The sequence below is a fragment of the Cydia strobilella genome, chromosome 24, assembly GCF_947568885.1.
Source record: "Cydia strobilella chromosome 24, ilCydStro3.1, whole genome shotgun sequence".
Classification (NCBI taxonomy): domain Eukaryota; kingdom Metazoa; phylum Arthropoda; class Insecta; order Lepidoptera; family Tortricidae; genus Cydia; species Cydia strobilella.
Window position 1 is genome coordinate 5720376 of NC_086064.1, and position 15916 is coordinate 5736291.

Below are 15916 nucleotides of genomic sequence, written 5' to 3' on the forward strand. Positions count from 1 at the left end.
TTTTCGTAATGACCATGCAGTGATCGATCGATCGATTTATCTACGCAAGTGTTTGTTCAAAGAAACAATTGTGAATTTTAGAATCATGTGTGGCCCTGAAAAGGGCCTTTTGATATATGACTGACAGAAGCGTCACGTTCGCACGTCCAGACGCAAAACGCGTGGTACAAAATAATACATATAATGTAACCGTATGCGTTCGCGCAGACTGCGTCCTGTGATGTTGCTCCGTGCCAGTTTAAACGTGGTGGTTTAGGCACGTTCACCGCGGATCCTGCGAGCCAGCTGGATGTCCTTGGGCATGATGGTCACACGCTTGGCGTGGATAGCGCACAGATTGGTGTCCTCGAAGAGACCGACGAGGTAAGCCTCGCTGGCCTCCTGGAGAGCCATAACGGCAGAGCTCTGGAAGCGCAGATCGGTCTTGAAGTCCTGAGCGATCTCACGCACCAGACGCTGGAAGGGCAGCTTGCGGATCAGAAGCTCAGTGCTCTTCTGGTAGCGACGGATCTCACGGAGGGCGACGGTGCCGGGCCTGTAACGATGGGGCTTCTTGACGCCGCCGGTGGCGGGCGCGCTCTTGCGGGCCGCCTTGGTGGCGAGCTGTTTGCGGGGCGCTTTACCACCGGTGGATTTACGAGCGGTCTGCTTGGTACGGGCCATTGTGAATAATAATAATACGCGTGCGTGTACGTTACGTTAACGAGTCACGAGAGGGAATAAGCGATTTTTCGCCAGCGAGTCGCTATTTATACGTGCTGGCTGGTCGGAAAGGGACGGGGTTAGTGTCCGTGTGAGCGAGAGGGCTATAAAATTCACATACACGTCCCCCTCGCCCCTCTTCCTTTCTCACCAACACAAAATTTCTGATTAGAATAACAATAATATAATTGAAATATTAATTAATAAATAAATAAATAAATAAATACATACATACATACATACATACATATATTTCATTTAAATAACAGTCATCGCTATCGAAATTCGCCTCGATAGCCGGTTCAATCGAGTTAGGTCAGGTTATTAAAGTTAGGTTAGTATTTTATAAAATAGGTTTATAAGTTAGGTCAGGTTATGTTAGGTTTCGCGGAGTTAGGTTTGATCGAGTTAGGTTAGGTTAGGTCAAAGTTAGGTTAGGTTTTTTTTTTTTGTCACTCAAAACCTAACCTAACTTTTTTTTATAATGTCAGGTTATGTTTGGTTTCGCGGAGTTAGGTTTGATCGAGTTAGGTTAGGTTAGGTCAAAGTTCAAACCGATCAAACCTAACTTTTTTTTATAATGTCATTCAAAACCTAACCTAACTCCGCGAAACCTAACATAACTACTTATTTTATAAAAACCTAACCTAAATTTAATATCCATAACGTCTCACGTTACACATATGCATACACTAAGTGTATGTGTGTATTGTTGATTCCTTATTTAATACTCTTACATGTTGATACAACTTTCGTGTTGATACCGATTGACACCGTATGCACGGCTATCTAGAAACTTCTTATATTATATATTCAGAACGTATTTGTGGCCCTGAAAAGGGCCTTTTTGGTTGTTGTACAAACCACACTCTCGCAGCGTGTCGTGTCGCAATACGAACTACCTAAACCCATTACACTAAAAGTGTATTGAGAAGACAGATAGCATACGAGGAACGACGGACGCTTACTTGGAGCTGGTGTACTTGGTGACGGCCTTGGTGCCTTCACTGACGGCGTGCTTGGCGAGCTCACCGGGCAGCAAGAGCCTCACGGATGTCTGCACCTCCCTGCTGGTGATGGTGGACCTCTTGTTGTAGTGAGCGAGGCGGGAGGCCTCGGCGGCGATGCGCTCGAAGATGTCGTTCACGAAAGAGTTCATGATCGACATGGCCTTGCTGGAGATACCGGTGTCGGGGTGGACCTGCTTGAGCACCTTGTAGATGTAAATGGCGTAGCTCTCCTTGCGCTTATGCTTCTTCTTTTTCTTCGAGTCCGACTTGGAGATGTTCTTCTGGGCCTTGCCGGATTTCTTGGCGGCCTTACCGCTAGTCTTGGGTGGCATTGTGATATAGTTAGATGCTTACAGTACGATAGTCGAACTGAGAATAAAAATTTCGTACTAAGTTGCGCTCATTTTGTTAAAGCGGAGAACGGGAAATAGGGGATTAAAGATCGAGCGTCGCGCTCGCGGTATATCGACCAATAGCGTTCGTGCATCATTAGTATCGTCGGTCGGCATGGTGGGGAGTGAGAGCGCGTATTGATATTACTTACATATAGGTATTATTATTTTGATTATAAAATATATCAAATGCCGTATAGATTATACCATCATCAGTTTTGTTCAAAACCGTAGGCGGATAACAATTATATTATTTAAATGTATATAGCTTTATGTTTATTTACTATTGTTGTTGTTGTTACAGTGACACACTGCTGTAGATGAGCAAGTAATAGCTCTGAGCCATCACATTACCTTTATTTGTCGTTTATTTATTATACTTCTTGACGAAACGATGTCTCAAGTCTCTCATATAGAGACGTGTGTAGTGATGTGTTTTGCAATCAGAAAAATAATCTTATTAGAATTCAGAATTATCTACTTACCGTAAGTAATAACATTCATTCATTCATTCATCGTTCATATATATGTATATGATATAATTATATTGATCGATCGAATGACATCATACACGTATGCGTTATGCCATGAAACTTACAACGTTATCACAGAATCATATTGTGGCCCTGAAAAGGGCCTTTTGTAACGGTCACTCGGGCGGGAATATAACAGAGGCCACATTCACCAAACGCCGGGTGTTACCGCTAGAGATGTAGCCTGATGAGAAGTGAGTACACTTAAGCCTTCTTCTCGGTCTTCTTGGGCAGGAGCACGGCCTGAATGTTAGGCAGCACACCACCCTGGGCGATGGTCACACCGGAGAGGAGCTTGTTCAACTCCTCGTCGTTGCGGATCGCCAGCTGGAGATGCCTAGGGATGATCCTGGTCTTCTTGTTGTCGCGAGCGGCGTTGCCTGCCAACTCGAGAACCTCAGCGGCCAGGTACTCCATGACGGCGGCTAGGTACACCGGGGCACCGGCACCGACGCGCTCGGCGTAGTTGCCCTTGCGTAGAAGCCTGTGGATACGACCGACGGGGAACTGAAGTCCGGCACGGTTAGAACGGGACTTTGCCTTTCCCTTAACCTTGCCACCTTTACCGCGTCCAGACATGTTTAAAGAGAGATTTAAGTTTAGTTTACACACACGAAACGAGAGCACGATTGCTTGCTTGCGAGTGTATACGCTCTTTTTTAGTAGTTGCCTTTATTTTATACGTTCACGGTGTACGCTGATAGTGGGGATACAACGAGCCGACATAACACGAGCCCGATCGACCAATCAACGAGTCGCGTGCAAGAGCGCAAATTAGAAAGAGATAGATATAAAATAAAAACATTTCAATTTATACATCAAAGTATACCTAATAAAAATGACACAATTAACAAAAAATATTCCGTAAATTATATACTTATATTTATGTAGTTGTTGTTGTTGTAAATCTAAGACTTCAAATAATACAGTTATATTTATCATCATTCACCATCGATAAGAAAATATTCTGTGTAAGTATTCATGAAAACCTAACCTAATCAGTCTTATCAGTGAGATCATCAATAATCTTGAGACTTTTGCCATAAGACTCGATTTGAGATTGACTTTTTATATTGATTGCGATCGATCGACTCGTGTATGTATGTGTGTGTGTGCTTATTGCAATGAAACAGAGGCGATATGAACCTTTGAATAAATTTGTTAGCCCTGAAAAGGGCTTTTTGATGTGCGTTTAACGCGCACAGGCGTATGACGAGAGGCGTGTGAACAGGCGACACGTCGTCGTATATACGATATATAGCGACGACAATCGACATATCCTCCACCATCACGGCCGATGTAAGTACGACGACGACAATGTGACGCAGTCTTCTTACTTCTTCGAGGCAGCCTTCTTGGCGGCGGGCTTCGCTTTGGGAGCGGCCGCGGCCTTCTTGGGCTTGGGAGCTTTAGGCTTCTTGGTCGGCGGCTTCGCGGTCTTCTTGGCCTTAGGCGCGGCGGCGCTCTTGCCCTTGGCGGGGGTGGAAGGTTTCTTCGCGGCGGGCTTCTTCTTGGCGGCGGCAGCCTTCTTGTCCTTCGTGGCGGCCTTAGGCTTGGCCGGGGACGCAGCGGCCTTCTTCGCCTTAGCGGGCTTAGCTGCGGCGGGCTTCTTAGCGGCGGCTGAAGATTTAGCGGCGCTAGATTTCTTGGCCGCGGCGGGCTTCTTGCCGGCCGATGATGACTTCGACTCCAGTTTGAAGGAGCCGGACGCGCCCTTGCCTTTGGTCTGAATGAGTGCGCCGGATTCGACTGCGCTCTTAAGATATTTTCTGATGAAAGGGGCCAGCTTCTCGGCGTCGACCTTGTACTGGGCGGCGATGTACTTCTTGATAGCCTGCAGGGACGAACCGCTTCTCTCCTTCAACTCCTTGATGGCGCTGTTAACCATCTCGGACGTCTTAGGGTGGGTGGGTTTCGCCTTAGGCTTCTTAGCGCCAGCGGAGGCGGACGCCTTAGGCTTCTTCGCGGGCGTCGCCGGGGCGGGAGCGTCGGCAGCAACTGCGGTGTCGGCCATATTTATTTATTTATTTATTAATCGTCAAGTAAGTAAGTAAAGTAAATTAGTAAATCGCACAAACTGCGCAAAGAGAATACAGCGGACGCGTGTAAGCGGAGCGCTGCGCTGGCGAGTACTAAACACGGCTTATTGGGGGCGCCACTTTTTATATATACTCCGGCTTAACCGTAACGCAGACCCTCATGTCGCGGGACGTTTTCTCGTAATAACACTTCCAAGTTTTCACTTACTCGTTTATGATTAAACTAAATTTATAGTGAATTATATTATAATGATTATAATAAAATTGCACATATACATTCTTTATGAATTGATATACGTATTTTAATAGAAGTTTTAGGATTTGGAACGCCGATAAACGAATGAGAGAACTTTACTTTTGGTATTATAGGTTGCGGACACCTCGGGTCAGTTTAAAAAGTGATTTTTCTTAATTAAAATCACATCTAACACTATTATGTGTCCTCCAGTTAAATGCGAAGATACCATAGATAGATGTGACACAATAACAACATTAGAAAATTATATTTATAATGTTATTTTGACTTGTTGTCTTCACTGTCGTAAAACAGCCGTACCGCGACTTGGATTGCATTGCCTACGTTCAGTGGTTTGCTCTCTGCCGGTACCGACGTAAAACGGGATAGGTACTTTATATTAAATTTAAATAATTATGTTATGTTATATTATACATTAAGATATCGTATTAATGAATATTATTATAATTCGTATAGTTAAACTCTCTTCTTCTACGAGGATCATACAGCGCGACACGTGCGTGCGGGCATCGTAGTAGGTAAGAGTCTCGTGTAGGTCGTCGTTTAGATTTATTTAGTTTTTGGTCCGGCGTATTTATTTATAATAATTTAACGTATGATATTATCTGAATGTTGATATTGGAACAAACGATATAAATTATTTTGACATAAAAATCTGTTTAGGTTGATATGTATATATTATATGTAAGTACCTAAATATTATGTATTCATCATCATAGGAACACGAGAAGTCTAAAACCTGTGTTTATATTATACTTTCTTTTTTTTTTTTTTTTTTTTTTTTTTTTGTAAAGTGAGGTGAGTGGGTGCGGGGATGTTGGGTGTCCCTGTCCGTTTTGTGCACTATTTGCGAATCCTTTATCTAATTGGTCAGTTCATCGACTAGTCGTCATTATCAGTAGCAGATCACTCACAGGTCAGGTGAGGTTCGCGGGTAAAGTAAAATGTGGTGTGTGCGGTTGCATGTGATTGTTTATAAGTATATGATGGTGTTATTAAAAAAAAAAAAAAAAAAAAAAAAAAAAAAAAAAAAAAAAAAAAAAATATATATATATATATCTTTTACCAGTTAATTAATATTTTCTTCTTCGGGTTGGTGTGGTGAAACTAAAAATGTTGATGAAACCCTCAAGATTCCAATTTTGTATGTACCGCTCGTGGTTCAATTTTGGATTGTTTCGCTTCCTCTGGTATCAATAGATACTTAGCACAAGCGATGCTTACGAGCTGGACGCTGTAGAAGTTAGAAGTGTTGCGCGGTGCCGGGTAAGTAAGTAATTGTAATAAATGTACGTACCACCTACGACGATACTAGATTATTAGTAGTTATTTAGTAGATATTTTGGATAACATAGGATGGGTAGAGATCGATTGTTTGTCCGTCTGTGTCGCTACTGAAACTTTTTATCGTAATCGTATCATAGAATTATTTGCGGCCCTGAAAAGGGCCTTTTTTTTTTTATTTGCGTCTGCGCGATACGGTAATACCCACGTTAGTACATATTACACGATATCGCGCGCGACGACGCTGACAGTGCAGCGCTTAACCTCCGAAACCGTAGAGGGTGCGGCCTTGACGCTTCAGAGCGTAGACGACGTCCATGGCGGTGACGGTCTTCCTCTTGGCGTGCTCGGTGTAGGTGACCGCGTCACGGATCACGTTCTCGAGGAACACCTTGAGAACGCCGCGGGTCTCCTCGTAGATCAGGCCGGAGATACGCTTGACGCCACCTCTGCGGGCGAGACGACGGATGGCGGGCTTGGTGATACCCTGGATGTTATCACGGAGCACCTTCCTGTGGCGCTTGGCTCCTCCTTTCCCCAGACCTTTACCTCCCTTACCGCGACCGGTCATTGCGACTTGTTGTAGTAGAGATTAGACTTCTCGAACGGAATACTCAACACACGACTTGCGCCGCGCGTCGACACGAGTGGAATAGCTAGCTAGCCATCATTTTGCCGCTATTTATACGTTTTACCCTATTGCGGGGCGACGGGGGACGGGGTAAGATATATCAGAGCATTATTATTTGACTTACTTTTCATATATCTAAAGAAATATAATATTATATATACCTATTGATAAATAATTTCATATTATATGATATTTAAATTAATTTTGGATACTTAGGTTTAGACGTAGGGGATAATATATACTATAAAAACGGCGGCCGGCTTACGGATTAGATCCTCTTGTGAAGGATTCTTCTCCTCTAATATTTTTGTAAGCATTCAATCAGTGGTAATAATTTTGTCGATATAATAAAATAGCGCTTAATATGAGAGTCACGTGACGATTTTAATTTACTTTCCAATCTATTAGTGTGTTAACTCCTATTATTATAGGAAATAAGTTCTTTCTTAAATAATCCTTACAGTATAGTAGTATTTCGTGTATTGCAGTTAAATTTCATATATACCTCCGTACATTTTGTGTACGGTTGGTTATGTGTAAATTATATATATATATTTTTTTTTTTTTTTTTTTCGTAATGACCATGCAGTGATCGATCGATCGATTTATCTACGCAAGTGTTTGTTCAAAGAAACAATTGTGAATTTTAGAATCATGTGTGGCCCTGAAAAGGGCCTTTTGATATATGACTGACAGAAGCGTCACGTTCGCACGTCCAGACGCAAAACGCGTGGTACAAAATAATACATATAATGTAACCGTATGCGTTCGCGCAGACTGCGTCCTGTGATGTTGCTCCGTGCCAGTTTAAACGTGGTGGTTTAGGCACGTTCACCGCGGATCCTGCGAGCCAGCTGGATGTCCTTGGGCATGATGGTCACACGCTTGGCGTGGATAGCGCACAGATTGGTGTCCTCGAAGAGACCGACGAGGTAAGCCTCGCTGGCCTCCTGGAGAGCCATAACGGCAGAGCTCTGGAAGCGCAGATCGGTCTTGAAGTCCTGAGCGATCTCACGCACCAGACGCTGGAAGGGCAGCTTGCGGATCAGAAGCTCAGTGCTCTTCTGGTAGCGACGGATCTCACGGAGGGCGACGGTGCCGGGCCTGTAACGATGGGGCTTCTTGACGCCGCCGGTGGCGGGCGCGCTCTTGCGGGCCGCCTTGGTGGCGAGCTGTTTGCGGGGCGCTTTACCACCGGTGGATTTACGAGCGGTCTGCTTGGTACGGGCCATTGTGAATAATAATAATACGCGTGCGTGTACGTTACGTTAACGAGTCACGAGAGGGAATAAGCGATTTTTCGCCAGCGAGTCGCTATTTATACGTGCTGGCTGGTCGGAAAGGGACGGGGTTAGTGTCCGTGTGAGCGAGAGGGCTATAAAATTCACATACACGTCCCCCTCGCCCCTCTTCCTTTCTCACCAACACAAAATTTCTGATTAGAATAACAATAATATAATTGAAATATTAATTAATAAATAAATAAATAAATAAATACATACATACATACATACATACATATATTTCATTTAAATAACAGTCATCGCTATCGAAATTCGCCTCGATAGCCGGTTCAATCGAGTTAGGTCAGGTTATTAAAGTTAGGTTAGTATTTTATAAAATAGGTTTATAAGTTAGGTCAGGTTATGTTAGGTTTCGCGGAGTTAGGTTTGATCGAGTTAGGTTAGGTTAGGTCAAAGTTAGGTTAGGTTTTTTTTTTTTGTCACTCAAAACCTAACCTAACTTTTTTTTATAATGTCAGGTTATGTTTGGTTTCGCGGAGTTAGGTTTGATCGAGTTAGGTTAGGTTAGGTCAAAGTTCAAACCGATCAAACCTAACTTTTTTTTATAATGTCATTCAAAACCTAACCTAACTCCGCGAAACCTAACATAACTACTTATTTTATAAAAACCTAACCTAAATTTAATATCCATAACGTCTCACGTTACACATATGCATACACTAAGTGTATGTGTGTATTGTTGATTCCTTATTTAATACTCTTACATGTTGATACAACTTTCGTGTTGATACCGATTGACACCGTATGCACGGCTATCTAGAAACTTCTTATATTATATATTCAGAACGTATTTGTGGCCCTGAAAAGGGCCTTTTTGGTTGTTGTACAAACCACACTCTCGCAGCGTGTCGTGTCGCAATACGAACTACCTAAACCCATTACACTAAAAGTGTATTGAGAAGACAGATAGCATACGAGGAACGACGGACGCTTACTTGGAGCTGGTGTACTTGGTGACGGCCTTGGTGCCTTCACTGACGGCGTGCTTGGCGAGCTCACCGGGCAGCAAGAGCCTCACGGATGTCTGCACCTCCCTGCTGGTGATGGTGGACCTCTTGTTGTAGTGAGCGAGGCGGGAGGCCTCGGCGGCGATGCGCTCGAAGATGTCGTTCACGAAAGAGTTCATGATCGACATGGCCTTGCTGGAGATACCGGTGTCGGGGTGGACCTGCTTGAGCACCTTGTAGATGTAAATGGCGTAGCTCTCCTTGCGCTTATGCTTCTTCTTTTTCTTCGAGTCCGACTTGGAGATGTTCTTCTGGGCCTTGCCGGATTTCTTGGCGGCCTTACCGCTAGTCTTGGGTGGCATTGTGATATAGTTAGATGCTTACAGTACGATAGTCGAACTGAGAATAAAAATTTCGTACTAAGTTGCGCTCATTTTGTTAAAGCGGAGAACGGGAAATAGGGGATTAAAGATCGAGCGTCGCGCTCGCGGTATATCGACCAATAGCGTTCGTGCATCATTAGTATCGTCGGTCGGCATGGTGGGGAGTGAGAGCGCGTATTGATATTACTTACATATAGGTATTATTATTTTGATTATAAAATATATCAAATGCCGTATAGATTATACCATCATCAGTTTTGTTCAAAACCGTAGGCGGATAACAATTATATTATTTAAATGTATATAGCTTTATGTTTATTTACTATTGTTGTTGTTGTTACAGTGACACACTGCTGTAGATGAGCAAGTAATAGCTCTGAGCCATCACATTACCTTTATTTGTCGTTTATTTATTATACTTCTTGACGAAACGATGTCTCAAGTCTCTCATATAGAGACGTGTGTAGTGATGTGTTTTGCAATCAGAAAAATAATCTTATTAGAATTCAGAATTATCTACTTACCGTAAGTAATAACATTCATTCATTCATTCATCGTTCATATATATGTATATGATATAATTATATTGATCGATCGAATGACATCATACACGTATGCGTTATGCCATGAAACTTACAACGTTATCACAGAATCATATTGTGGCCCTGAAAAGGGCCTTTTGTAACGGTCACTCGGGCGGGAATATAACAGAGGCCACATTCACCAAACGCCGGGTGTTACCGCTAGAGATGTAGCCTGATGAGAAGTGAGTACACTTAAGCCTTCTTCTCGGTCTTCTTGGGCAGGAGCACGGCCTGAATGTTAGGCAGCACACCACCCTGGGCGATGGTCACACCGGAGAGGAGCTTGTTCAACTCCTCGTCGTTGCGGATCGCCAGCTGGAGATGCCTAGGGATGATCCTGGTCTTCTTGTTGTCGCGAGCGGCGTTGCCTGCCAACTCGAGAACCTCAGCGGCCAGGTACTCCATGACGGCGGCTAGGTACACCGGGGCACCGGCACCGACGCGCTCGGCGTAGTTGCCCTTGCGTAGAAGCCTGTGGATACGACCGACGGGGAACTGAAGTCCGGCACGGTTAGAACGGGACTTTGCCTTTCCCTTAACCTTGCCACCTTTACCGCGTCCAGACATGTTTAAAGAGAGATTTAAGTTTAGTTTACACACACGAAACGAGAGCACGATTGCTTGCTTGCGAGTGTATACGCTCTTTTTTAGTAGTTGCCTTTATTTTATACGTTCACGGTGTACGCTGATAGTGGGGATACAACGAGCCGACATAACACGAGCCCGATCGACCAATCAACGAGTCGCGTGCAAGAGCGCAAATTAGAAAGAGATAGATATAAAATAAAAACATTTCAATTTATACATCAAAGTATACCTAATAAAAATGACACAATTAACAAAAAATATTCCGTAAATTATATACTTATATTTATGTAGTTGTTGTTGTTGTAAATCTAAGACTTCAAATAATACAGTTATATTTATCATCATTCACCATCGATAAGAAAATATTCTGTGTAAGTATTCATGAAAACCTAACCTAATCAGTCTTATCAGTGAGATCATCAATAATCTTGAGACTTTTGCCATAAGACTCGATTTGAGATTGACTTTTTATATTGATTGCGATCGATCGACTCGTGTATGTATGTGTGTGTGTGCTTATTGCAATGAAACAGAGGCGATATGAACCTTTGAATAAATTTGTTAGCCCTGAAAAGGGCTTTTTGATGTGCGTTTAACGCGCACAGGCGTATGACGAGAGGCGTGTGAACAGGCGACACGTCGTCGTATATACGATATATAGCGACGACAATCGACATATCCTCCACCATCACGGCCGATGTAAGTACGACGACGACAATGTGACGCAGTCTTCTTACTTCTTCGAGGCAGCCTTCTTGGCGGCGGGCTTCGCTTTGGGAGCGGCCGCGGCCTTCTTGGGCTTGGGAGCTTTAGGCTTCTTGGTCGGCGGCTTCGCGGTCTTCTTGGCCTTAGGCGCGGCGGCGCTCTTGCCCTTGGCGGGGGTGGAAGGTTTCTTCGCGGCGGGCTTCTTCTTGGCGGCGGCAGCCTTCTTGTCCTTCGTGGCGGCCTTAGGCTTGGCCGGGGACGCAGCGGCCTTCTTCGCCTTAGCGGGCTTAGCTGCGGCGGGCTTCTTAGCGGCGGCTGAAGATTTAGCGGCGCTAGATTTCTTGGCCGCGGCGGGCTTCTTGCCGGCCGATGATGACTTCGACTCCAGTTTGAAGGAGCCGGACGCGCCCTTGCCTTTGGTCTGAATGAGTGCGCCGGATTCGACTGCGCTCTTAAGATATTTTCTGATGAAAGGGGCCAGCTTCTCGGCGTCGACCTTGTACTGGGCGGCGATGTACTTCTTGATAGCCTGCAGGGACGAACCGCTTCTCTCCTTCAACTCCTTGATGGCGCTGTTAACCATCTCGGACGTCTTAGGGTGGGTGGGTTTCGCCTTAGGCTTCTTAGCGCCAGCGGAGGCGGACGCCTTAGGCTTCTTCGCGGGCGTCGCCGGGGCGGGAGCGTCGGCAGCAACTGCGGTGTCGGCCATATTTATTTATTTATTTATTAATCGTCAAGTAAGTAAGTAAAGTAAATTAGTAAATCGCACAAACTGCGCAAAGAGAATACAGCGGACGCGTGTAAGCGGAGCGCTGCGCTGGCGAGTACTAAACACGGCTTATTGGGGGCGCCACTTTTTATATATACTCCGGCTTAACCGTAACGCAGACCCTCATGTCGCGGGACGTTTTCTCGTAATAACACTTCCAAGTTTTCACTTACTCGTTTATGATTAAACTAAATTTATAGTGAATTATATTATAATGATTATAATAAAATTGCACATATACATTCTTTATGAATTGATATACGTATTTTAATAGAAGTTTTAGGATTTGGAACGCCGATAAACGAATGAGAGAACTTTACTTTTGGTATTATAGGTTGCGGACACCTCGGGTCAGTTTAAAAAGTGATTTTTCTTAATTAAAATCACATCTAACACTATTATGTGTCCTCCAGTTAAATGCGAAGATACCATAGATAGATGTGACACAATAACAACATTAGAAAATTATATTTATAATGTTATTTTGACTTGTTGTCTTCACTGTCGTAAAACAGCCGTACCGCGACTTGGATTGCATTGCCTACGTTCAGTGGTTTGCTCTCTGCCGGTACCGACGTAAAACGGGATAGGTACTTTATATTAAATTTAAATAATTATGTTATGTTATATTATACATTAAGATATCGTATTAATGAATATTATTATAATTCGTATAGTTAAACTCTCTTCTTCTACGAGGATCATACAGCGCGACACGTGCGTGCGGGCATCGTAGTAGGTAAGAGTCTCGTGTAGGTCGTCGTTTAGATTTATTTAGTTTTTGGTCCGGCGTATTTATTTATAATAATTTAACGTATGATATTATCTGAATGTTGATATTGGAACAAACGATATAAATTATTTTGACATAAAAATCTGTTTAGGTTGATATGTATATATTATATGTAAGTACCTAAATATTATGTATTCATCATCATAGGAACACGAGAAGTCTAAAACCTGTGTTTATATTATACTTTCTTTTTTTTTTTTTTTTTTTTTTTTTTTTGTAAAGTGAGGTGAGTGGGTGCGGGGATGTTGGGTGTCCCTGTCCGTTTTGTGCACTATTTGCGAATCCTTTATCTAATTGGTCAGTTCATCGACTAGTCGTCATTATCAGTAGCAGATCACTCACAGGTCAGGTGAGGTTCGCGGGTAAAGTAAAATGTGGTGTGTGCGGTTGCATGTGATTGTTTATAAGTATATGATGGTGTTATTAAAAAAAAAAAAAAAAAAAAAAAAAAAAAAAAAAAAAAAAATATATATATATATATCTTTTACCAGTTAATTAATATTTTCTTCTTCGGGTTGGTGTGGTGAAACTAAAAATGTTGATGAAACCCTCAAGATTCCAATTTTGTATGTACCGCTCGTGGTTCAATTTTGGATTGTTTCGCTTCCTCTGGTATCAATAGATACTTAGCACAAGCGATGCTTACGAGCTGGACGCTGTAGAAGTTAGAAGTGTTGCGCGGTGCCGGGTAAGTAAGTAATTGTAATAAATGTACGTACCACCTACGACGATACTAGATTATTAGTAGTTATTTAGTAGATATTTTGGATAACATAGGATGGGTAGAGATCGATTGTTTGTCCGTCTGTGTCGCTACTGAAACTTTTTATCGTAATCGTATCATAGAATTATTTGCGGCCCTGAAAAGGGCCTTTTTTTTTTTATTTGCGTCTGCGCGATACGGTAATACCCACGTTAGTACATATTACACGATATCGCGCGCGACGACGCTGACAGTGCAGCGCTTAACCTCCGAAACCGTAGAGGGTGCGGCCTTGACGCTTCAGAGCGTAGACGACGTCCATGGCGGTGACGGTCTTCCTCTTGGCGTGCTCGGTGTAGGTGACCGCGTCACGGATCACGTTCTCGAGGAACACCTTGAGAACGCCGCGGGTCTCCTCGTAGATCAGGCCGGAGATACGCTTGACGCCACCTCTGCGGGCGAGACGACGGATGGCGGGCTTGGTGATACCCTGGATGTTATCACGGAGCACCTTCCTGTGGCGCTTGGCTCCTCCTTTCCCCAGACCTTTACCTCCCTTACCGCGACCGGTCATTGCGACTTGTTGTAGTAGAGATTAGACTTCTCGAACGGAATACTCAACACACGACTTGCGCCGCGCGTCGACACGAGTGGAATAGCTAGCTAGCCATCATTTTGCCGCTATTTATACGTTTTACCCTATTGCGGGGCGACGGGGGACGGGGTAAGATATATCAGAGCATTATTATTTGACTTACTTTTCATATATCTAAAGAAATATAATATTATATATACCTATTGATAAATAATTTCATATTATATGATATTTAAATTAATTTTGGATACTTAGGTTTAGACGTAGGGGATAATATATACTATAAAAACGGCGGCCGGCTTACGGATTAGATCCTCTTGTGAAGGATTCTTCTCCTCTAATATTTTTGTAAGCATTCAATCAGTGGTAATAATTTTGTCGATATAATAAAATAGCGCTTAATATGAGAGTCACGTGACGATTTTAATTTACTTTCCAATCTATTAGTGTGTTAACTCCTATTATTATAGGAAATAAGTTCTTTCTTAAATAATCCTTACAGTATAGTAGTATTTCGTGTATTGCAGTTAAATTTCATATATACCTCCGTACATTTTGTGTACGGTTGGTTATGTGTAAATTATATATATATATTTTTTTTTTTTTTTTTTTCGTAATGACCATGCAGTGATCGATCGATCGATTTATCTACGCAAGTGTTTGTTCAAAGAAACAATTGTGAATTTTAGAATCATGTGTGGCCCTGAAAAGGGCCTTTTGATATATGACTGACAGAAGCGTCACGTTCGCACGTCCAGACGCAAAACGCGTGGTACAAAATAATACATATAATGTAACCGTATGCGTTCGCGCAGACTGCGTCCTGTGATGTTGCTCCGTGCCAGTTTAAACGTGGTGGTTTAGGCACGTTCACCGCGGATCCTGCGAGCCAGCTGGATGTCCTTGGGCATGATGGTCACACGCTTGGCGTGGATAGCGCACAGATTGGTGTCCTCGAAGAGACCGACGAGGTAAGCCTCGCTGGCCTCCTGGAGAGCCATAACGGCAGAGCTCTGGAAGCGCAGATCGGTCTTGAAGTCCTGAGCGATCTCACGCACCAGACGCTGGAAGGGCAGCTTGCGGATCAGAAGCTCAGTGCTCTTCTGGTAGCGACGGATCTCACGGAGGGCGACGGTGCCGGGCCTGTAACGATGGGGCTTCTTGACGCCGCCGGTGGCGGGCGCGCTCTTGCGGGCCGCCTTGGTGGCGAGCTGTTTGCGGGGCGCTTTACCACCGGTGGATTTACGAGCGGTCTGCTTGGTACGGGCCATTGTGAATAATAATAATACGCGTGCGTGTACGTTACGTTAACGAGTCACGAGAGGGAATAAGCGATTTTTCGCCAGCGAGTCGCTATTTATACGTGCTGGCTGGTCGGAAAGGGACGGGGTTAGTGTCCGTGTGAGCGAGAGGGCTATAAAATTCACATACACGTCCCCCTCGCCCCTCTTCCTTTCTCACCAACACAAAATTTCTGATTAGAATAACAATAATATAATTGAAATATTAATTAATAAATAAATAAATAAATAAATACATACATACATACATACATACATATATTTCATTTAAATAACAGTCATCGCTATCGAAATTCGCCTCGATAGCCGGTTCAATCGAGTTAGGTCAGGTTATTAAAGTTAGGTTAGTATTTTATAAAATAGGTTTATAAGTTAGGTCAGGTTATGTTAGGTTTCG

At 43.4% G+C, this 15916-nt stretch overlaps 7 protein-coding genes and 1 pseudogene across 7 annotated transcripts; all 8 read right to left on the minus strand.

The window, feature by feature from the left end:
• Window positions 1–1666: 1666 nt before the first annotated feature.
• Window positions 1667–2044, minus strand: LOC134752232 (histone H2B). The gene has a single exon (XM_063687859.1). The coding sequence runs from the start codon at window positions 2042–2044 to the stop codon at window positions 1667–1669; it is 378 nt and encodes a 125-aa protein (XP_063543929.1).
• Window positions 2045–2841: 797 nt separating this feature from the next.
• Window positions 2842–3216, minus strand: LOC134752534 (histone H2A). Its single transcript, XM_063688229.1, has one exon. The coding sequence runs from the start codon at window positions 3214–3216 to the stop codon at window positions 2842–2844; it is 375 nt and encodes a 124-aa protein (XP_063544299.1).
• A 754-nt stretch (window positions 3217–3970) lies between these two features.
• Window positions 3971–4651, minus strand: LOC134752344 (late histone H1-like). The gene has a single exon (XM_063688023.1). The coding sequence runs from the start codon at window positions 4649–4651 to the stop codon at window positions 3971–3973; it is 681 nt and encodes a 226-aa protein (XP_063544093.1).
• Window positions 4652–6475: 1824 nt separating this feature from the next.
• LOC134752450 (histone H4) lies at window positions 6476–6787 on the minus strand. Its single transcript, XM_063688152.1, has one exon. It carries the CDS (start codon window positions 6785–6787, stop codon window positions 6476–6478), a length of 312 nt encoding a protein of 103 aa, XP_063544222.1.
• An 881-nt stretch (window positions 6788–7668) lies between these two features.
• Window positions 7669–15489, minus strand: LOC134752451 (uncharacterized; annotated as a pseudogene).
• LOC134752084 (histone H2B) lies at window positions 9083–9460 on the minus strand. The gene has a single exon (XM_063687645.1). It carries the CDS (start codon window positions 9458–9460, stop codon window positions 9083–9085), a length of 378 nt encoding a protein of 125 aa, XP_063543715.1.
• LOC134752087 (histone H2A) lies at window positions 10258–10632 on the minus strand. The gene has a single exon (XM_063687647.1). It carries the CDS (start codon window positions 10630–10632, stop codon window positions 10258–10260), a length of 375 nt encoding a protein of 124 aa, XP_063543717.1.
• LOC134752083 (late histone H1-like) lies at window positions 11387–12067 on the minus strand. The gene has a single exon (XM_063687644.1). It carries the CDS (start codon window positions 12065–12067, stop codon window positions 11387–11389), a length of 681 nt encoding a protein of 226 aa, XP_063543714.1.
• Window positions 15490–15916: the final 427 nt, after the last annotated feature.

What these genes read in the sequence shown, in the direction of transcription:
- LOC134752232 (XM_063687859.1), bottom strand. Translation starts at nt 2,044, where the DNA reads ATGCCACCCAAGACTAGCGGTAAGGCCGCCAAGAAATCCGGCAAGGCC.
- LOC134752534 (XM_063688229.1), bottom strand. Translation starts at nt 3,216, where the DNA reads ATGTCTGGACGCGGTAAAGGTGGCAAGGTTAAGGGAAAGGCAAAGTCC.
- LOC134752344 (XM_063688023.1), bottom strand. Translation starts at nt 4,651, where the DNA reads ATGGCCGACACCGCAGTTGCTGCCGACGCTCCCGCCCCGGCGACGCCC.
- LOC134752450 (XM_063688152.1), bottom strand. Translation starts at nt 6,787, where the DNA reads ATGACCGGTCGCGGTAAGGGAGGTAAAGGTCTGGGGAAAGGAGGAGCC.
- LOC134752084 (XM_063687645.1), bottom strand. Translation starts at nt 9,460, where the DNA reads ATGCCACCCAAGACTAGCGGTAAGGCCGCCAAGAAATCCGGCAAGGCC.
- LOC134752087 (XM_063687647.1), bottom strand. Translation starts at nt 10,632, where the DNA reads ATGTCTGGACGCGGTAAAGGTGGCAAGGTTAAGGGAAAGGCAAAGTCC.
- LOC134752083 (XM_063687644.1), bottom strand. Translation starts at nt 12,067, where the DNA reads ATGGCCGACACCGCAGTTGCTGCCGACGCTCCCGCCCCGGCGACGCCC.